At 39.2% G+C, this 23,588-nt stretch overlaps 2 protein-coding genes across 4 annotated transcripts in view; one reads left to right on the plus strand and one right to left on the minus strand.

Moving 5' to 3' along the window:
* The window catches only part of LOC101897852 (uncharacterized), a 60,150-nt gene extending 48,648 nt beyond the window's left edge, over positions 1 to 11,502 (plus strand). For both annotated transcript variants that reach the window (XM_059132325.1, XM_059132326.1), the window contains 5 exons: positions 82 to 304; positions 957 to 1,101; positions 1,197 to 1,655; positions 6,348 to 7,784; positions 10,417 to 11,502. In XM_059132325.1, coding sequence (XP_058988308.1) covers positions 82 to 304; positions 957 to 1,101; positions 1,197 to 1,655; positions 6,348 to 7,608 — 2,088 coding nt within the window. In that variant the 3' untranslated portion in view covers positions 7,609 to 7,784; positions 10,417 to 11,502. The remainder of the gene's footprint in view (positions 1 to 81; positions 305 to 956; positions 1,102 to 1,196; positions 1,656 to 6,347; positions 7,785 to 10,416) is intronic.
* An 8,147-nt stretch (positions 11,503 to 19,649) lies between these two features.
* On the minus strand, positions 19,650 to 22,902 carry LOC101897681 (putative odorant receptor 85e). Of its 2 annotated transcripts, none has more exons than XM_059132328.1 (5): positions 22,218 to 22,902; positions 21,960 to 22,156; positions 20,277 to 20,559; positions 19,957 to 20,217; positions 19,650 to 19,899 (listed from the first exon to the last, which is right to left on the minus strand). In XM_059132328.1, exons 1-5 carry the CDS (start codon positions 22,851 to 22,853, stop codon positions 19,837 to 19,839), a joined length of 1,440 nt encoding a protein of 479 aa, XP_058988311.1. In that variant the 5' UTR covers positions 22,854 to 22,902; the 3' UTR covers positions 19,650 to 19,836. The 2 variants fall into 2 exon arrangements, with proteins under 2 accessions (XP_058988311.1, XP_005182622.2); XM_005182565.3 differs by having other exon boundaries at positions 21,960 to 22,159; positions 22,218 to 22,901.
* Positions 22,903 to 23,588: the final 686 nt, after the last annotated feature.

Here is a 23,588-nt window from a genome sequence, read left to right on the forward strand (position 1 = left end):
GCGTCAGAGGCATGCCTTTAGACAGGAAATATCAATGTGTAGTGACCGGTGTTTAATCCGTGTCTTTTCTTGTCCCTCTAGAATCACGCTTCAGTTTTGGTTAATGGTACTTGCCAGATACCGGATCCTGTGTACAAATTAGTTGGATCGATTGTCTGCTTCTACATACCGCTGGGCGTCATGCTATTGACTTATTGCCTTACGGTGAGGTTGTTGGCACAGCAAAGACAGAATCTCGGTGGTCACAACCAAACAGCCGCACCCGGCTGGGCAAGTGGATGGCTAGGTCAAACACCAGCTCTAGGTAAGTTTAATCGGACACACTCATCATCATTTCCGTGTCATCCGCCCACAGGGGGCACAGAAGGAATAAATGTCAACATTTGTGTGAATTTGTCCATAGTCAGAGGACAACATTGTCAAAACTACATATACATATGTACACACACATACAAGTTTGAGGACACCCCTCAATGTTTACACAGGGACGAGCGCATGTGGCTTTTAGGAGACGAAGTTCATGATATGTTTGCGTGTGTGCCTGTGTTTGTGAGGAGGGATGCTCCCACTTGAAGATTTAAGAATGTCATGTAAAAATCTGAATAGGCGGCAACGCGTTGTATCCTTTTCTCGAAACGTCAAATCCCTTCTCAATAAACTGTCCGTATGAAAGCGAATAAGTCGACACTTGGAATTATAATACGGAAGCAAGGAAGGATATATGAATATGAGTAAATGTAATTCTGGGAAATAAATACGTGCATAATACATACATCATTTCCGCACTCGCCTTTCATCTGGTAACATAACGAATGCGGTATACAGTGGGCCCCGGTTATACAAAATCGGGTAAATATTTCGTTAGAACCTAGATGCTTGCTCAATCGAATTGCCACCTTTAAACACTCTTCGCAGACGTCGCTAGGTAATAATCATTTATTTCTCTAATTGAACAGAGCGCCGTTGTACCTGGCGTCGGTTGCTCAAAACCGGCCATAATACCAATGCAACGTCTACGGCATTGCATGCTCATTCTGCCAATTCCACAGACACAGAGCTGTCGACGCTGGATAACCATGAGCTGTGGCTGCCAGAATCAAGGTAAGTTCGGAGGCATTTTTGAACAAAGCACCCTTCCACCTTGTATCTCGCCCTCGGTACAATGAATTTAAGGTAGCTTATTTCATTTTATGCAGTGTTCCAGAGCCAACGCCAACAACAATGACAGCCTTACACCAATTCGGAGCCGAAATGCTGAAGCTTTCCCGCGGGTTGGAATCGGTGGTCTCTTCATCGACAGGATCCCCCACAAAATCGGAATTATCCTCGGCTAACATGCTACCCTTTTTGCATAGCCCACTGCAAAAGCAGCATTCCTTACAGTCCGAGGGAAGTCAACCGACCTCACAATACCCGCCACACAACCAAGCTCAGCACCAACTCGTGCTACTGCCCGCTACCCCCACTCCAATGTATGCCACCCTGCATCAGATGAAGCCCCTCTACCACCCGACTCACCCATATATACATCAGCCGCATCTTCAGCAGCCATCGGACTTTCGTGTTCATAACAAAGCAAACCCTTTGTCTCTATCGAACGCACATCCATTCCTCCCCGCTTTGGATTTTACGAAGGACTCCAAAGCACGAAAGCGGTAAGTGTAGAGTATCACTGAAACCAATGAGCTTTTACAAAAGAGGTTTTCTAGCCAACACAATGCCAGCAACAAACAGCAAACTAATTCATTGTTATTTGGTTAGGAAGTACGGCAAGTCACTTTTTAGACATATTTGTTTTAGCCGTCTACGCCAGTGCAGCCAAGCATTACACACAGTGTAGGGAAGTCCATTACGTATAGCGTTAAATTATTCAAATCATTTCCCCTACACACCCTCCGGCTTGGATGCTATCGGCAATTGAAAATTAAATCGTGTCATTGTTTGAGTTTGCCGGTTTGTCGAACAACATGTCAAGCTGGAGTAAACGAAAAAAGTGTACGAAGAGGGATTGTGGATTCAATTCAAGCAAAGGCGATTCAGTCCTCCATTATCAACGACGACTTATTAGACAAACCCTATCGGTAATCTTGTTAGGGGTTCGAAGATAGTCTGAGATTGCCGCCAAGTGTTCTATCGGGCCTCCTTGTCGAATGGGGGATGGGAATATTGATGGGAATTGATAGAAAAATATCAATTAGATGAAATCTGAATTTTGGTTGTGATACGTCAATTCGACTTTTGTAGTAAAAATATAATGTAGTACATTACGATCAGCTCTTTATCAATTTAAAGCATCGGTCGCTACAAATGTAATTTGTTAGATTTTTTAGGGTGTAATAAGGTTGGTTCAACCTTTATTTGCTTGTAAACGCAGGTCATATGGTTTTTACACTTAACTAACCATGTAGTAGGTATTTCATCACTTTTGTGGAGTTCGAAAAATGTCGCGAAAGAAAACAAACGAATCGATTACGGTACCGCTCACATGAAGTAACAAACTTTTAAAATTTCAATGCCAGAAATACCCAAACAATACGATTGCCTTAATGTACTTCGGCTGCGAGTTGCCGAATTGTATCGTTTGCGAACGAATCGCTAGGAAATGTTTCCAAACGTTAGCTGTGCGAAATGATGACTACTATATTTAAAGTAGTCATTCTAAATATTTTGTTTGCGAAATGGCCAGGCTCAATCTCTTTATTGTTGTTTTTATAAAAGCAACGTTTGTTTATTAGTGGAGAAAGATGGTAATGTTTACCAGGGGGTAAGGCATTGAGCTATTGAGCTTACGTAAAAAAAGTTTTTTGTCATAGGAGTTATTTTTAGAATAACACCTAGGGAGAATATACCATCTTTCTCCACTAATAAACAAACGATGTTTTTATAAAAACAACAAGAAGGGGATTAAGCCTGACCATTTTGTAACAACAAAATACTATGGTATCCCGAACAAACAAGCCAACACTGTTCCATTTTGTTTGCACCTTGTCGATTGTATGATAGACATAATTAATGAATAAAAAGGCATACATTTAACTTGCTATTAATTTTTACTTTATTTGTAATGAGTTCATATAGAGGGAAACGTTTGCAAACGTTTCCAATAAGTTTTGTCCGTTTCGTCACTAAAGTTGCGTCATCCAGCCGAGTATATTTCAGTTTTGTTTCTGTTTCCACTCCTCCACACAAACAGTACAAAATAGAAAACAAGTCCCGTTATCTTAATATCTGTTCTGTTTTGTTTCGTACATCGAAAAAATACATAACGAATCGATTGAAAACGTTTGATATAGTTTATTTTCGTACGCTGATAAAAATGGTTATCGATTTTATTTGTGGGTGAGTGAGTGAGTGAGTACTTTAAACGTTATGCTGCTGAGTTTTGCGGGCGAACGTGTTATTTATAATTATCTGTGGCCACCTCAATAAAAAGTATGAAATCTTGCGAAAATGGATATAAGTGACGGATCGGAATAGGTAACATGTTATGTTTACACTTACCAAATTAGCTGAGCACAGAATGGAAATGTAAATTGCTAATAAGGCGAAAACAAAACTTCTGGGCATTCAAATAAGATTGTAAAAAATAATATTCTAACCGAGAAAGAGTAGAGACAGATTTAAAAAATTGGTTCGGTAAGGTGCATTTGATTCAGAATCTATAAATTTGAAGGTTATTCTTATTCCACAAATTCAAAACTTATCATTATTATTATTTAGAAACCTGATAACTTCACATTAATAGGTCGACAAGTTCAGCCAGAACCAAACACCGATGAATAGGTGAGCTTGTCTCATCGACTTGGGTGGAAGTCGTAACAACATGTTGTTTTTATACCCTCCACCATACTATGGAGGGTATATTAACTTTGTCACTCCGTTTGTAACTCCAACACAACAAAGTATTTTCAATTCAATTCAATTCAATTTTATTTATCCAATAACTATTTTCTAAGGAACATAGAATACAATTTTTGAGATATATCATAGTGATTTACAGCAATTAAATTTCATGTAATAATTTATAAATAAGAGCACTAAATTTTAATTGATTTATAGGAAAAAGGATACAAATCCTATATTTGAACTACAAAATAGAACACAACAAAGTATATATATTCATGATCAGCGTAAAATTCGAAGTCGATTTAGAGATGTCGTTTATCTGTCTGTCTGTTGTAATTACGCTATCTTTCGAACGAATTGCGAGAGAAGGCTAAAATTTTGCACACATGTTTATTTTCCCGGCAGCCAGGCTGTGTTTGTAAATGGGGCATGTCGGTTTACGTGTTCGTATAGTCCCTATACAACGGTACCTCCAAATATTGGGTATTTTATACGTTACCATCTTCAGGCCATTTTTCTTCTCAATTATTCATGATTGGAGGAATTGTCACTCGACGGAAATGCTTCCCGTGGGAATGCATAGAATTCCGCCCGGATATTCATGATAGGGCTGAATGTCAATTATTTTCTTTGAAAAGTTTTATCAATAAAATTATGTTTTTGAGGTACCTGAAGTTGACTATTTTACCCATTTACGGACTCAATATAGAAATATTACGATGTAACAAATTTGGATGTAATCGGATATTCCTTTCGAGAGTTACAGCGCGCGTCAGCCAATTGGTCCTGAAAATGATTTCGTCCAAAGAGACCTACATATGGCCTAAACGCGTATTTCGATAAGCCATATCTTTGCTCAGATATGAACCAGCGTAACTAATTTTCCATGGTATAACTGGAAAAAATCATATCTTCCACACGTTCTCGGCTTGATTTCGACAATTGCTGGCCTGCTGGCTCTCCTTCTGTCCCCTTTCAAAATGGATCTACACAAATACCATGGAAAGAAAAAAAAACATATTCGTACGCATGGTTGATTTTATACCAGGAGATTGTAAGAAAGTTTTTATTTTGGTACTGTCTTTGCAAAATAGAGTGGCCCTGATATAGATTTATTAGGTGTGTTCGACACCTTTCCCCGTAAAAAAATACTCTGTAACTTGCATCGAGGAGATTTTCCCTCCCACCTCGAACAAGGTTCTGTAAAAACCAGCAAAGTGTACGTGGGATACTTTTATACGAATTAAAATTATTCATTTTTAGTGAAACCCTTGTGATTTGATTCTTTCTGAGGATCCAACTCCCTCGTTAGAGTTTGAAAACTCTCATTAACTCAAGTGTCAAAACTTTTCTCCATCTCTAAACAACAGTGTTGAACAAAACTGGTTGATCTTTAATCAGAAAGGAATTATTTCCGTTCGGTTTGGATTGAATGTGGGTATTATCAAAATGTCATGAACGGAAACCCCCAATTCCGGGATAGCGAAGTTTGTTCAAGAACCATTTTTGCATCGTAAGTTCTGGTGCTGCGGTTAATTAGAAGCTATTAATTTCGTCCGAAATTAAATGTTCGAAATTTAGAATTTCGCAGAACACGTCCTGCTATTCCCCCAATCTGATCGAGGAGCCTTGTTGTCGTTGATGCCTTATCAGCATTTTTAGCCACAGATGGTGACAAATAAGGAAGGCGAACATAATCCACATTTTAACATCGATTTAGTCACGCTTGTATGTGTGTGTGTGTGGGTGTTTACGTACGCAACCCCGCACAATCGAGCACAGTCCATCTGTGTGTACTCGTGCATGTATATATTTTATCGAGTCTGTGGATGAGCCTAAGTAGCCGTGTTTGTAAATTTCCATTGCATCTGTAAATAGAATAAATTTATAATGGCGTTTTTGAAATGCTTGCCTCTTCTGTGCGACGCTGTTTCGTACCTCAGCGTGCTGAGCAGAGCCGTGTGTGTATACGAATAATATGCATGAGCCATGAATGCGAACAATTTCCACAGATTCCATTCTAGTTTCTTTGTTTGTGTAAAATACAGATTTCATTCAAATGCGTCACCAGACTTTACGAGTGCGACGAGCAGTGTGGGTGGGGGGGGGGGGGGGGGGCTTGGTACATGCCACCACTAAGAAGCACTCCGCTTGCAAAGGTCTTAGTGTCCGATATTATAATCCGTTTAGGCAAAGCCAAAGCACAAACAGTTCGTCTGTTGGATTCTGACGTTGTGTATTTTGTTATTGTATCTGTCGGTCGGCCTTCTTGTGACAATATTTTTCCATAAACCAAGATATATTTGGAAGTGTGGCGAAGTAAGGCCAAGCAGGCCAAGAGGTCATAGATAAAATGTTAAATATAGATAAAAATAAAAATTAAATGTTTATCAAACAATTGCAAACACTCATTTTAGATGTCCGTTATAATTGACTGATGAAAGTGAACAGGGTTTTATTTGGTTGATAAATATTCATTGATGTCTCCTAACTGCTTTCAGATCCTTGTGCGACGTCCGCGGAAGCCGCAGGAGACTGTGTGTATATGCCAAGAAACGTAGAGCATCTATGGCGGCATGCATACAACCACCAAATACTCCCACAACGCCCTCCACATGGAACAGAAATCGTTTCTACAGCTTGCCTCAGAACACCCTCTTTGGGAGACAATCATCCCTGTCTCTGCACCGCAACTCCTCCGAGGAAAAGCTTGCCAATAGGGGAACTGCGAATTCACCCACGAAACCCTGCCACTCCGACACGGAAATGGATACTGGCGAAGCACTCAAAATTTGCACCGACAGCGGGAATGATGAAGGATACCTCCAGTTTCCGCCCATATGCACGTGTCCCTATTTTGGAAATCGTCCCCTATCCAACTGCATAAAACCGGCCGAGGTGAAAATCGTTTCCACAACTTTTAAATTAACCACCAGCACGCCGTGTGATGTCGCACCAACGATTGCGGATGAGAGCAATGCAAACCTGACAAATACCCACACAACATCCAGCCTAAGTCCACACACCATGTCCATTTTAAATAGCAACCACTCGTCGAGCACACTGACTGTTGAGTCCAGCAGCGACGGCTGCTTCCTGGCAGCACCACAGACACCAAAGAGAAAACTCAGCATTTCAAAAACCGCCTCCATTGTGACGTGGGATTCTGGAAGACACCGCAGGAGGGGATCAAGCTTCGGAGGAGCGCGCACATCTCTATTACTTACGCCCACCAAGACTGGAGGCCTTACTACGTCGACATCGGCGACGCCTCTGAGAAGATCTGCAACACTGAGGAGCCACAACAATATGAACTATGCCGGTAGCGATGCAGCCACGTCGACTGGCATGAGAATGAAATCAAAATCCCCCCACTCTTCGCCGTGCTTGTTGCAACGCAACCAAACTGTGCGTTCCCATCACTCGCGCAACTCTAGTGTGATTTCGAGGAACTCTTCGCGCCACGGGCGCATCATAAGGCTGGAGCAAAAGGCCACCAAAGTGTTGGGTGTTGTGTTCTTTACGTTCGTAATACTGTGGTCGCCTTTCTTCGTGCTCAATTTGCTGCCGACAGTGTGCGGCGACTGTGAGGACCGCATAGACCACTGGGTGTTCGATGTGGTTACCTGGCTAGGCTATGCCAGTTCCATGGTCAATCCCATATTTTACACCATCTTCAATAAGGTATTCAGGCAGGCGTTTAAGAAAGTTCTCCTGTGTAGGTATTCAGGGACTTCGTCCAGTTGGCGCCCGCACAGGTAGCACAACCAACCCACCTTGTCCATGAAAATGCCACTGGGAAATAAACCTAAAATGGTGGAAGTGGGTCCAACTGAACGCAATTGCCGCAAATCCAAAGCGCACCCGCGTTCCAAGAAATCATTCAAATGGCACGGCTTTTCCAAAAGTTTCAACAGTCGTGGCAGATGAAAAGGATGGTAAGTATTGATGAGTCGAACAACATTGCAAGGGAATAAACAAACCAACAAACAAGTTGTGAGCAAACATGACTTGAACGAAGCTCTATCTTCGCAAGCAAACAGCTCACATGAGTGGAGAGCTGTCTCAATCTAGTTCATACTTCAGTACGCCAGTTCCTTAAAGTAGTTGTAAAGAGTGATTTCATAAATGTCATATACTTCATATCAATCATACGCAGAGTTTTCATACAAACGACCGGAGTCCCCCGAACGAGATAAGGAATTGGTTCGTTCTATCGAACTAGAGTTGTTTACCAATTATTGTTGAATTGTTCATAACGGGGCGATCATCCTTGATGAGTATGACCGGTTTGATTCATCCTTGTAAAGTGAGTGATTTGATTTGATTAAAACACAAAGGATCGAATCTGAGCAAAATCACGTTGGTTATTTATTATTAAATAATTTAATAATTTATTAGACTTCAGTGACTTATATCTAAAAACCAAAATCTGTATTTAAAATAAAGCAACACATCAATGGTATTTAATAAACAAAAAATGTTTAAATATACTTTTTGTGATTTCACAATATCGGTCATTGTGTTTCGCACCAAACGCCGACCTTTTCGTTTATCAGGCAGTGTGTAGTTTATACTTGCAACACTTTTGGTTGCACCATCACAATTCGGCTACATTTCAAATATTGTAAAAGTCAAAACCAAAACTGCCCCGACTCGATTGAATGGTTGAATAAAAAATGATGCTGAGCAAACTCGATTGAGAGAAACAATGATTCAAACAAACTGAATGTTCGATTCGATCCGATGCGAAAACGATAATTTCATGCAGATCAAACCAAACGAATACACCAACAATAATCAGGGAAGAAACCGAGTACGATTGAAACTTGTCATACTCTTTAAGGAACATTTAAAGCTTTTCTGGAGGATGTACCCGATGAAGTTGATGAGTTGATGTATACAATTTTGAGACCAAATCATAAATTGACAGGACTATGAAGAAATCTCGATATTGTTTTAGTTTTTTAAGAGTTACTGTTGCTCCTTTTCAACTATCTTTTGTGGTGGAGGTATCCATAGGATGGGACCGAAATATTCCATCTTTATTCTTAATCAAATTTTGTTAGGAATATATCTAGCAAAGTTTGAACAAACTCGATGAATAATTTCGCATCTGGAAGGAGCGGGCAACTAGCCAAGGCTCCCATCCTGTGTAGGTCACTGCCTTTGTCTGATATTAATATTACGATGTGCCAATTTAGAACCAAATCTTAGAACTCGATCCAAGTTTGACATAAATATTAGGGTGTACACAGTTTGCCCCAAATCTGATAGTTTTCATGCGCTCCTGTCAACCAGTCAGACAGACAAACATTTTGTATACTCTCTGTAGCCATATGGCCGAGGATATAAAAATCAACGACTTCGGTTGTTATTCATGTCTGTGGTATTATTGTAATTTACGTCAACAGTTGAAATTGGTTTGGCACACGATGGGAACCAAATGCCGCCACCGACTTCACTCTGGTGTACGCTGAAAGACAGAGCAGCAATGGAGAACTTTTAAGATACTTTTGTTTATGTTACATTGCTAATAAAGACCAGGAAAAGTAGTTGTTTTATAGGATTCTTACAGACCATTCGCTTCGTTATGGCCACTCCAGCTGTGGCTTTAAACAGCAAAGACAACAACAAGTCATACAAGTGGTATGAAGAAGGATCCAGGTGTCATGGTACAGCATGCCTTACACGCACGAATGATATTTGATGTAATCTGTGAATCAGTCAACGTCTTGAAGACAATCATCGTAGCACTATTTGGCATGTAAGAACTTGAGCATAATCCAGAACAACATTCGTTTGGTGTCGATGAATATGCAACCAATTTCGAGACAAAAACACACATACACACATTACTTTAGAATAAAATGTCTTCTTTCCTCACACCCAACAAACTGGACAAGGCTTTAAAAAGTGTGTAATAGGAAAACTTTTCACTGTCCCTTGGAAAAATAAGTGCTAGAAACAAATATATGGTAGGGTGTTTTTTACACCCCCCACCATATATAGTATGGAGGGCATATTAAGTTTCTCATTCCGTTTGTAACTCCTCGAAATGATCATTCTACACCCCACAATGTATATATATTCTATGTCGATTTAACCATATTCGTCTGTTGAAATCCCTCTAGCTTTCGAACGAAATAGAGTAAGTTGATAAAATTTGGTTGAGATACATCCTACGTCCATAGTCATATGGGCCATAGAGGTTCACCTTTATGTTTAGCCCCCATATAACCTTACCCCCGATGTTCTGAATTTTAATGATTTGCGTCACATTGCTCACTGGAATTGCATCAAATTTTGTATTTGGAGTTCCTAATGGATACCACGTCCAATTGCTCGTACAGATCCTCGTCTTTGTATATCCTCCGTATATCGAATACCTCCCTATATTCGGTATTTTACTGATTCTTAGCTCTATTTTTCGCCATTATTATTTCAAATTTGGACTTCGTAATTGACTTGACTTGACCCAGTTCAAATGCTCTACTCAGTGAATCGTTGAGATTGAACTATACAACACTTGTGAACACACTTTAATATATTTTCCGATTTTTTTTTCAGTAATCCTGCGATGGCTGTGCAAATTATGAAACAAACAACCTGATGCGCGTTAGACAATGACAACACCGAGGTCTCGAGGTCTCGGAATTCTTGTAAATATCAACTAATATAAGGGAATCATTATTGGAGAGTATTCATACAGGCGCACCTGTACCAGGGACATCTTCTGTGTACATAAACATATATATATACATATACGATTTTATAGATTAATTAATTTTATACTTCCTATGACTTATGAACGTTAAAACGTAGCAATAGTATATACATAGTAGAAGCAGGGTAGAAACATTTACCGTAGCGTACCTCCATGTTAGGGACAAAGAGAAAATATTGTTGGAACTTCAATATCAAAACTCGTTAGATATTCTTTCTCTTCTATTCTGGAAATCGCCAAGAATGTGATAATCAAGAATACATTTTCCTTGGACTAATTCTCTCTCTTTCTCTCTCTCTCTCTCTCACTCACTCACTCACATTAAAAATGTGTCGAATTAGTTTTCAACAAATCATTCAATGTGATTTAGTTGTGGTAGTGGCCCGAATCTAATTTGGAATTGTATCAAAGGAAATAAGTTTTTGATTCCACAGGGTAACAAATGGAGAACTTCAATAGGAAGAGGAATTGAAAATTCATAACATTTGATTGTACCCTAAGTTTTAGTCTATGTCATGCGTTTGCTAGATTCGTGTACCAGACATTCGTACACACACACACACACACAGTCACATACAAATCCAATATCTGTCCGTAGTTCCTATTGTTCCTAGCGTTACACAATTCGCCACACGCCATCATTCTTTTTTGTTTGTTGTTTTTTTTTTGTTTTGTTTCCCCTTTCATTTCTTGTTCCCGTTTCGGATGTGGATTTGTATTTATTTTAAAGCAGAAAAATGAGTATTAACATATATGAATGTTATTCTATTTACGAATGTGTGTAACGAAGCTCTACTTTTTCATATTATGTTGTTGCTATTGTATTTTCGTTTTCCAAAAACAAAAGATCCCATTGTACCATACAATAAATGTTTATATAGCAGTGATGGAAAATAGAATAAAAAAAATGAATAGCTGAAAAAAGAAAACACAATTGTCGCCTCGTCACTTTAATCTCAGGTCCTACCTGCCAGGTAAGTATACACCAACACAACCCAAAACAAAGGGCACCTTATGGGAATGCTATAACGCCGATGTTTTCTTATGATATTTATTTTTCTCTTGTCGAAAACAATTTATGTTGCAGTTTTCGTGAAATCTGAACAGTAATGCGAGCAATGTTCCTATACTTGAAGATGTTATGGGAGATGTGATTTTACTCCAAAACAAAAAGACAGTATCACGTAGAGTTGTTAGATTTTTTTAGCCCACCCAAAAGATTGTCACCAAAAATGAACCTCAATGCAATGCAATTCTCCATATATATATATACATATAATTTTTAATTTACAAGCTTAGAACTATGTTTGAATTCTGGAGGGGCAATCAGATAAAGGTATTTTTCTTTCTGTAAGACAATTAGTCAAGGAACGAGCGAAGAATTGAATTGATTGAACGTGAGAAAACGGTTTGATATAGAAGAACTGTGACGGTATGTGCACTGACGGAGCGCGGGCTGTGTGCGGAAAAAAACAGTGTGGTTACAAGAATTCTTCAATAAAAATCCCTGAGCTTTGCGGACTCATTGTTGTCTTCAGAGAAACTGTGCTTAATACAGTTCTAAGAGTTGTAAATCACAGACGACAAGACCGTTGCAAGTTGCCATTATTTCAGAAGTTGTGAGAAGAAATGGATAGAATTCATGCATCTCTTCTTTTCGAAACCGAGACACGATGCTAATTCAGGGGAAATGTACTGTCGCCATCGGTTGAACAACGTCATAAAGTATCAACATACCGTGAGAAGAATTCGTTCTTAAGTTATCGCATTTAAACGAACTTAACTTGTTAAGGAGTAACTTTAACACTCATTTTGGGGACGATATGAAAAAGTTTGACTCTCGGTTGCTGGAAAGTATCGTCACTACTTTATGCCCATGTGAGGCCGGATTTTCGGCGTTGGTTCATGTAATAGTAACAAGTAAAAAACATTCGCCCGGGCCAAACTTTTAATACATTTTTTTTATAAAAGTATCTGAATTTCAATTAGAAGATTTTATACTTCAAGGATTGTCATCTAACAAATCTTCTAAAATACCAAATTTGAAACAATTTCGTGGGTACATGTGACTAGGATTATTAAAATACCGAATATCGGGAGGTGCCGTTACATGGGGGCCATACCAAAACGTGGACCTATACATACAATGTTTCGCCACCGAAGCTAGAACCCATTATGACCTACAAAGGCCAATTTTTAGACAAATCCGTGAAAAAAATGTGGCTTAAATCATCAAAATGCCGAAAATCGGAAGGTACCCTTATATGGGACCTATACAAAAACATGGACCTGTACATACAATGTTTCGCCACCAGAGCTAGAACCGATTTTGAACTACAAATACCAATTTTTAGACAAATCCGTGGAAAAATATGGCAAAAATCATCGACATACCGGATTTTGTAAGGTGCCGTTATATGGGGGCTATACAAAATCGTACATCTATACATAAAATGCTTCGCTGCCGAAGCTAGAACCTATTATGACACACAAATACCAATTTTTAGACAAATCTAGACAAAAATGTGGCAAAAATCATCGTAATACCGAATATTGGGAGGTATCGTTATATGGGGACTATATAAAAACGTAGACTTATACATACAAGGTTTCGCCCCACGAGCTAGAACCTATTATGACCTACAAATACCAATTTTTAGACAAATCCGTTGAAAAATGTGGCAAAGGCGACTGAAAGGCGTTGGTATTGAAATGGACTCTAAACGAATGGAAAACTATAATGACAAGAAATTGGAAATACATCCTTCCAATTGAAATAAATTGTTTTTACGCTATTTTAGTATTAAATAAAAAATGATATGTGTTACCTTTATTTTCTCTACAGCAAAATGGCAGCGCAATTTTTTAAGTTTTTTGTTAGATGCGTCGCAATCCAGTAAACTTTGGAAACAAAATAGCTTACCATGATGGTGGTGCAATTATATTTTGACCCTGGGCGCTCTTATTCACTTTCGTGGAAGTCATTGCTCTATAACTTGTACTAAGAAAATGTTCTCTCTTTGACTTTACGTAATTTACCTACGCTAGGTTCTTGTTTAGACTCCAAGTTGTTGCCACGAGAAACTCGTTTCGTGATTATTTTGTGCCTTTAAGTTATTTGGAAGTGACCCATCGATTGAAGCTTTAAAGCAATGCCTGTAGCAGGGCCTCGGATTTAGGGATCCATTTGGCAAGATGTTATTGTCTCCATGGAACTCAAGTTTTGTATATTTTTTATCAGGAGCAGCAAGAGCACAGGTGTGGCAGCTTGCTTGCCATATTAGTTTATCGTTTAACGGCCGACATTGGGTTAATCCACAAAAAAGATGCTTGTTCATGCAGTCGCCTATTCACGCTTTTATGACAAAGTCAACGGTTTACTAATTTACTGGCACAAGCTCAGAAACCACACTGCAGTCGAGCAGAGGTCCGTCCGTCCGTCCGAGTCTAATTTCAAGTTTATTAAAAGCAATTCGCCACATCACCATGAGTGAAACGGATTTTCCTGTTTGGTATTTTCGGTGATCTCTAACAGCTTTACCCACAGCAGCGAAGCACAATGTGATGAAGCACAATTTGCTTGTACAAGAGAGGGCGAATTGTGCGGGGCTTGGGCACCTTTGATGTCCTTGGTTTTAGTTGTTTAGGCACAAAACATTGCTTTGCGCGCCGATACATACTTACACCCATACATACATACATATATTTTATTTTTAGTCCATTGAGTTAATTATTGTTTTTACATTGGAAAATGATTCTGGATTTATGCTTTGTTTTTGTTTTTGCATGGTCACAATGACTTCGGTTCAATTCTGTAAGGCTGCCATTATTTAGAGGTTCATAAAGGAGGTGGGCCTCTTCTTCCTCTAATACATCCTCTGTCCTAGCCCCGCATCGCAGTTTTAACCGACAAGGCGTGTTCATTTGAATGATATGTAGGCCGCGAGAACGTTCAAAACGCGTGTTCTTTAATGTCGGAATTGTCGAACAACTCTTTAAAGGTGGAGCACATTGATGCTCACACACACACACACACCTCCTGTAATGGGTGCGTCGTTCTGTGTTCCGGGAACAACGGCCAAAGTCGCTGAGTAAAAACATTGAAATTGTTTCAATTGTCTGCCAATGTAGTTTACTAATACCGCGGTCACATTCCTCCAGCGTAATTTTATTCATTGGCGATGGTTTGTTGATTAGTTCAACAACTATGCCTGGAAATGAGGGTTGGTGTTGGAATATTGCCAATTAAAACGGTTGTAGTGTGGAATGTCATGGCCGAGTTGGCCAAAGACGCACAGCCATAGGAATCAAGGCTGTGTCCTGTGCTCTGCAGATTGGCGTAAATCAAATTCCTTGAGTATTTCAAGCGAAAAATAACACTTTTTGATTGTTTCCAATTAAAAGTTCCTTCCATGCCTGCGGTTTCGTCGTCAGAGTCCCTTGTGGAGATTTGCTACAGACTGCGGCTGTATTGAATCGAAGGCATAGCCCGGCCTTTGTATTTGAAGAAAAATGAAATACTTAACATTCCAAGTTTGATTAAATCAATTAAATTTACTATGGGTCAATTTTAAACATTTTTCGGCAAGTATAAAATGGGCCACCTGATTGGTGGCACATCATCATGAAGCAGAGAATTCTGAACAGGGTTGTGAGGTCAGTTCTGGTAAGACTCGGAGTCGTACCTGAAACCCTATCGTAAGATGTGGTAATGTGATTTGTAACTCTCAAGCCGTCTTAATCGGTGAGAATCTCGTCAAGATTATCGGCTTTAATTCAAATCGTAAGATATGATGAATGCAAAAAAAAAAAAGATTTTCTCAAAATCGACACAACTCTTTCGAACGAATCAAACTCTTTGATACAATTTGTATACCTTACACCACACAGTGGCAAAACAAAGAAAAGATAAACCGATAGTTCCTATTAATGATCTTTATACCCTCAGCCATATGGCTAGAGAGTGTATGTATCATTTGATATGGCCAAAACGTGCCTCATCGAAATAACGTTTCAGGACATTTGGAGTCGATCTAGCGATGTCCGTCCGTCTGGCTGACTGGTGCGCACGATAACTCTCGAAGGGAGTATCCGATTTGATCCAAACTGTGTACATCGTAATATTATTGTGAAACTAAATCGAGTTCGGAGTTGCACAATATCTTGAATATTTATAACTCTTATAAAATGTTATGTAAGTTGTCTTCAAATTACACACATCACAATATTTTTATTCACACAAGCTCTGGTGAGGTACACTCCTTCTGGTACCTCACCCACCAAGGGCCAAGATTTTGAATATTCTTGAAGCACATAAAACACAAATTAACATCCAATTCCATTTAGACTTGGCATATTTCCATAAACACAAGACCTGTTATAAAGATGCTAGAGACCGCACCATTTCTTCTGGTACCTCCCCCACATAGGGTACAAGATTTTTAAAAACAAAACGCTCAAAGAAATCGAAATTAGCATCGAACTCTCTTCACACATACAAATATTTTTGCTAACGCAAAATCTGTTGTGAAGATGATATATATCTGCCAACTCCTTCTGGCCACAATTTCCAATAATAATATCTGTCATAACTTACGAAACAAGTCCTAACCATCTGAATCTGATATAAATATATAATTTACTGAAATTTATGATTTCGCATAAAATTGAATATAAATGTTCGATCTCCTTCAAATTTTACACACAAATATTTTTATCTGTATTAGATGAAGTATGAGCACTTAGCGGAATACTTCGGTCCGCTATATTTGTTACATCACGCATACAGGATAGGATGGGCATCCGATTCTTTTGAAATGCCGCATCCCAATTTTGCTATCTTATGATACGTCCCCTACAAAAGAGCAAAATTCAGAATAATTCAAAACTATATAACTTGCAAACCACTTTAGCAGTTATCTTCGAGTATCTAAATATTTCTACCAACTATAGGTATAATGGGAATATGTGCATATATCGGTTCACTTCGCAAAGGGTCATCATTGATGACCATAATGAAAGGATCTAACTCTTGTAAAAAGTGGAATAAGTGACCGATGGTCTTCAAATCTAATATATGCCAATAATTTACCAAACAATGTGAATATAGGGTACATCGGACCACTATTTCTGGTACATACACAAGTAATCGGCCTTGCTCACCCTGGGCCGCCATTACTGATTACTTGTTATTATAGAAGTTATGTTGCCTTGTAAGTTTTATAGCTTACTGGTAATGCAAATGTAGTCGCCATTTTTTGGAAAATTGGCAATGCACAAAGTGGCACGTACTACTTCAACTTGTTGGTGAGAATGTATACTTTTGGAAGCCGATACGGTAAGGTCAGCTGCAGGCTTCTTTTGCTTTCAAAACATATTGTTTCCATTAGAAAAACCTCATAATAAATACTTCTGTTTGGACAAGTAGAACATTTGTGAAACAAATTTTGACAGCCAGAGAAGATTGAAATCTAACCTGTGTAATAAATCCGTAATGTTTGACCGTATTTCAGAATAGACAAAAGGGCCCCAGAATAAAGGCTTTACCCTAACAGGCAAATCCTAAAAAATATGGGATAATATGGGAATTAAAAAGGGACAGTCTGAGCACAGTAGACCAATGATACCCGATTGGGCTGTAACTTGATATTAACAGACGGACGAAGTTAAAGTGTTTAAAATCTTAGAGTTATCAAAGCTAATAAACAATTTTGTCCAATAACTTTTACAAACTTTTTGTTTATCTTTTTTATTTCGAAAATATTGGTCATCATACAGATAATCGACGCAAGCTAAGTAATGAAGATATACATTCTCCTCCTTCAACATCGTCTCCATTCACACACACTCGAATTGACAAGTAATTATTGGCGTATAACAATGGCTCCATCCTGTTCAAGCAAATGCCTACCGAGAGGGACACAAAAAAGAGCATGGAGCACACACGTACGTGCGCCTTCAACCCACGCATTTCCCATAGGTCAAATCGTTTTTGTAACTTTTTTTAACTTTCATAATAATGCTATTAACTGATTTTTCGATACGAAGAATCCGAACACATTTCCGAAAGAACAGACACACATGTGCGCACGGTTTGAGTCGTTGATTATCATGGGAGCCGCACCAGCAACAACACATCTCGCAAAGGAACAACAGCCAAGAGAGCTTAATGACTTGAAAAGTTTTTTCAGCTCCTGAGAATGCCGCGTTGAGGGCAATATAACTTTTCCATTTCATTTACGTGCCTCCGCATAGAAATGTGTAACCTCACATACACGCGTTTATTGGCAAAACTTTTCATCCCAAGCGAATGAGTAATCGACCGACTGGACACGAAAAAAGGGTTGTGTTTCCTTAAATTTGACAAAAGGAAAACAGCAAATCAATGCAGGATATTTCAATTGAAAGGAATAGCTACAATGGTAATCAGAAAGAGAGAAGAAGCGGACTCGATCGATGGGATTTACATGCTTCGAGCTGCTCGATTATCAATATAATCGATTGAATTTGATATGATATATGGTGTGACGTCACAACATTTCGGCACCTTCTTCTTTCAATGTCGAGATCCAATTCACTTAGAAATTCAAGCCATTACATTTAAAAAAAAGAAGAATCTTAAAAACTCAAATGCACCCAAAATCCAAACTTTGTTTTCGATTCTTCGGTGGAAAAATATTTTTCTCCGATCTTCTCAGATTTGTTTCCTAAAAATATGGGTTTTTAGAAAAAATATCGCAAAATATTCGACATCGAAAGCATATTATTGACAAGCTGAGAAAATGGTGAAACTCTGCTGTGAAAATGAAAAATTAACAGCAATATTGCCGATATAGCCATCGACGTGTTTCAAATTTCCTTATGAAACTTTAGTTAATCCGCTAGATATATTTTGCTGGCGAATTGGATAATGTGCCGGTGCGATGTAATTAACGGTAGAGACCTCGCCTAGATATAAAATAGGCAAATATTGTATTTTGATTGGGAGGGAATATTTGATCATTTTAACAAAAAAAAAAAAACGTTGGGTATGATACCACCATTTTCAGCATCATCCTGCATATAAATACACAGACATTTCATCCAAATGGACCACTTTCTAGTGATTTAAACGCAGCATGAGCGCTACCATATCATGCCCTTGGTTTTGCGGGACTAATCTAGCCATGGGAAAATACACCTGCATAAACCTCAAACTTTTCTTGTCTACCTTTCGTCTATTTGTTTTAATATTTTTAGTTTTTGTTGCTATTGTTGTTTGCCAATGATCCAATGGTAATACCAACTATACCATACCGCAAGAGAGGTTCACAATCATGATGCTGGCTGCTGATAAATAATTCCACTGAGGAGAGTGGAGGAAAACTATGTGTGCAAAGTAAATATTCCAAATTCCTGCCTCTACAAACATTTCACATTTTATTTAAAGTCTAATTGCCGCCGGCTGATAAATGGTTTGGAAATATAAACTTTGTTTAGCGAAGAGATAGAGAGAGAGTTGCACTGGAACAACGACAAACGACAAACAATAACACCAAAAAATAAGCTGTTAAGTCGACCGGACGGATTCTTAATATAATCCACAATTTGAAATGCAACACTTTAGGTCAACAGCTGTTGACATTCAGTATTCAGGAGGTAGTAACTTAGAATACCAAATATATGGGTCTATAAATAAGTTCTTGCATAAAATGTGTCATTCATACCTTACCTCCAAACACCAACTTTCAAACAATTCCCTTGAAAAATGTGTCTAAAATCATCATAGTATCGAATACCGGGGGAGGGTATAGACTCCATATACTACAACTTGGACCTATCCATATACTTCATGCCGTTTGAAAGCTAGGGTGATTTCCACAGACAGAGGGACTTCACCGAATCGACATAGAATCGTATGCTGATATATACTGGGTGGGGTTTAAAATTCCTATTTCGAGAAGTCACAAACCGATTGAAGAACTTATGATGCAGGGTATTAAAAGTAGAAACGTGCTGAATTAAAGCTATCCTTGCAACACGACTTTTTGATAACTACAACATTATTCTCAAATTTGATTCGCATGCGGAACGTAAATTTGAATAAAGTAGAACCACAGTGCTTGCGTAATATTTTATTGAAATATGCATTTGATTGATGTGCGAGTAATTAATTTTGAACGAAAATGCCGTTTTATGCTAATAGGTGTTTCACATTAATCAGATAAGACTGCTGGTGTCTCCAGTGTGGATCTGGCAAAATGGCTACATTTCTGACTTCCTGATTACTGATTCTTTTCCGCCAACTTCTGCAGGAGTGTGAGGAATGAAAAGGCCTGTGTAATCACCTATAAAACGAACAAAATGAGAAAACGTTCTGTCACATCACGTACTCCGAACATTACCGAACGTAGTCGCTGAACATCCATTCGATAAAATTTACCAGCTGTGACGACTACAACTCGCTTGCTATTGGCCAAAAATATAAAAATATCCCGCTTGATTAGGTTGCCATTTAACCACCACCCAGATCGCCAGAAGGCTTCACCCACACGAATGCTGTGGCTGCTGAGCAGTTCACCACAATATGTGAACATAAGTAGCTCGGATAGAGTCAGAGCCAGATACTGAACCAAGTTAATAGTCCTCATCGTAGAACGCTCGCCCTGCAACATGAAGACATTAACACATTCATTACTGAATCATACTCACAAAGCGTTCTCACCGCCACGCCTACGAATGCCAGGAGACATAGTTGAAGAGTGATCTGAAGAGATTTGATAAGACAATACGGATTGAACAGTCCCTCCAACGTATTGCAGCTCTTCAAAATGAATTGGTGCAAAAGGACACACTCTACAAGTGAGCTGTGTAGGGCTTCCTTAAGACTCGGCCGGGAATTGGGTTTGGAGACTCTCAGGGCCGTTAAATCGGTTAAATGTTCTTCCAAAAGTGCGTACTGGTTCAATTCATCGTCAGCCGGCCTTGGTAGGTCACGTTGAAGGTTCCTATTTTAAATTGGTTTGATTGAAATCCAAAATATTAAGTTTTTAATAAGTTTTCAAAGGCTGAGCTCGGCATGACATTTTCGAGATAAAGTGCCTGTTGTCGGAAGTATCTTGTGTAATGTGTGAAATTGTTGGATAATGGAAATGGATCTGATATCAGCTCGAACATAATAAAATTCATCAAGTTTTCAAAATGAAGGGAAAATAACAACTGACTATGAAGAGGGGGTAGCAGAAGGGTCTTAAGGCACTTAACAGATTACTTCAGCAGGTAACCGGAACAAGAGGGATAATAACCTCAATATTGGAATAAGTTCAAGTTCAAAGTTCACGGGGTCAAAATATTTGCACCGGGCAGACCACCTCTGTTGTTACGATATCGTACCTAAATACATGCCAAGCAGTGTTAAGTGATTTTTAACCACTAAGACAATACCCAACCCAATTAATTGGGAGCGCCAATGGAATATAATTTTGAACCCACATTTCTTAATTACTTAAAACTAATTAGTTAAAGAAGTGATGCTTTAATGTAATTGAGTTTTCTCACAACTCTTTTTCGTCAGAGAACCCATAAATAGAATTTATATATCCATGATCAGGGTAAAATTCTATGCAGATTTCGTCATATCAGTCGGCTGTCTGTCTGTCAGTCCGTTTGAAATCATGGTGCTCTATCATTAAGTATAGCTTTGAATTTTTCACAGGAGTTGGTATTACTCCTACGATAGCCCTCATATAATGGTACCTCCTCTCAAAAAATATCTAATAAAGATATAGCCCATATCGGATAGCCGATCGACCACGTAATCAAGTTGGCAGATGGTAGAGGTTTCTGCTCGTTCCAAAATGCATGTTGTCTAGCCTTGGCAGTTATTTGTCTTTGCACTTACTAACGAATAAATATCGACTTTGTCTTTCTTCGAGTTGCGTAAACATGTAGTACATCTAAATCGAATATACAACGATTTGTGGTAAAGAAAGCAAGAAGCCATTTTCTATATCTCTACAATAAAATGAATAAAATGACATGACACATATCATCTGATATCTTATTATTTATCAGCGAAGTTCGGTACGATCTGTCTGTATTTGGCCAAAATAAGAACATTTTAAATTCGGGTTCAAGTTCAAGGAACAGTCGGATTCTTAGGAATTTTAATGGACATTCGGCACTTGCAACAACAAAATAGACAAAATGCACTTGACAAGGAAAACTATTTTAAAGGAACATTTTTATACCCTCCGCCATAAAAAGGATGGCATAATAAATCTATCATTCCATGCATAACACCTAGGAGATACGGTAATGAATCCAGGCGTGATGGGTTACGATGTTTACGACAATTTTACAGCAGAAAATGATACGCAGTGTTGTCAACGCTTAACGCATCGCTTACCGCAATGTAATGAGATCTCCTCCTGCCAACAGCTGAGCGTTATAATCAACATTCTTTAGGCTGCAGTAGAGAACATCAAACTGACCCAGCATAATTAAAACCACCGACACGAAAAGGGCTGAACCGTTGCCAAAAATACAACCCATTAAAATCTGACACCACAGCTGGGTGGCGTAGACGACTTCGTAGACGACGGGCTTCTGAAAGGCGCAACATAACAATATCACTCACATAGTGGCCACCGTTTGCAATACAAACCAATGCATCGAAGGGGTACCAACACCGCAAGGGCAGGGTGTGAGAGCGCAGCAAAAGAGGGGCTAAGGCCCAGCAAACCACTCCGACACAGCAAGCAATGAGCCAGTACAACGTAACTTTGTAAGCCAAGCGGATCGAGTGTTCGGCACTGACAAACGTCAGGCCCGCCATTGAGTGATGCCGATAGTTGGCATTGATGTCGCCAATGAAACTATTCAAAGCCTCCGCATTGAAGAGCCAGTAACAAGTCGCGAAAGTGGAGAAGGAATATATAATAGCCATTGTCAAGGCATCCGTAATCTCCTCCAGCTCGCCATTGTGCAGCATGTCCAGTGTCGTCTTCACATACAGAATCGCCAGATGCAAGTTCGAAATCACACAAAAAATGCAGTAGCTCTTGGCGAACATGCCGGCGACGTTTTTCCACCCAAGGGGGAGGCGTCTCTCCAACTGCATTGGTACCTGACCCATGAACTTCATAAAAAGCAGCTGAAGCTTGAATACATCGTCCTCGCGTCCACTGTCATGCTCTGAGTATAAAACATCCGAATCGCCACCGTAAAAGTACACCGAAGGAGTCATCCTCTGCCGATTGAAGTTGGCCAACATGTGAACTGACCGTCCTCCAGGGTCCATTTAAATACGCTTGCCGCCAGTGGGCAACCAATTAGTAAACTTTGCATACAAATTCGTTCACTCGTTTAAATTTTTAATGGAATGGAAAGACGAACCGATACAGGCTGATTAGGACAGGTGTGGTGTTGTGCCACGTCTGTAATTGTTTAATTGTCGCACACTGGCTCACTTGCTAACATCCCCTGTATCTGCTCGTCCGAGTGTGAGGGAATGGTATGTTGTCCGAAAGTTTAATTGATAAAGGAAAGTTTCGGTCAACACCCACTGCACTTCCGACTGACAAACCGCCAATTTAATTAGGGAACCCGTTCTAATTTTTAATAAAAAGTCACCAAACAGCATTTACCTTGGTTGGTAAATAGTTTCATTCGAAAGGCAGTACTTGAACATTAGGGGGAGGGGTTCCAATAGCAGTGTAACACTGTTCTTTTTTAAGTCAATGAGAGGGTATGAGGACAGCACTTCGCAGAGAAGTTGCTAATGACAATTTTTAATTTATATGAGGGGGAGTATTAGCATTCAATTTCCAATAAATCTCAAGAAACGGTATACACCTTTTAAACCAAGAGAAAAGTTCAAGGTAGACTAAATAAATGGCCATAGCTATAAGTACTATCCGGCGTGCATGTGTGCGGGGATGAATGAGGCACTGAAGCCCTGCTTACCAATTGGGCCATGCGAAATGATTTCGAACGTACGTGCCTAATATACGCTGTGAGTACACCTGTATTTAAC

Source organism: Musca domestica, unplaced genomic scaffold, assembly GCF_030504385.1.
Source record: "Musca domestica strain aabys unplaced genomic scaffold, Musca_domestica.polishedcontigs.V.1.1 12, whole genome shotgun sequence".
Lineage (NCBI taxonomy): Eukaryota > Metazoa > Arthropoda > Insecta > Diptera > Muscidae > Musca > Musca domestica.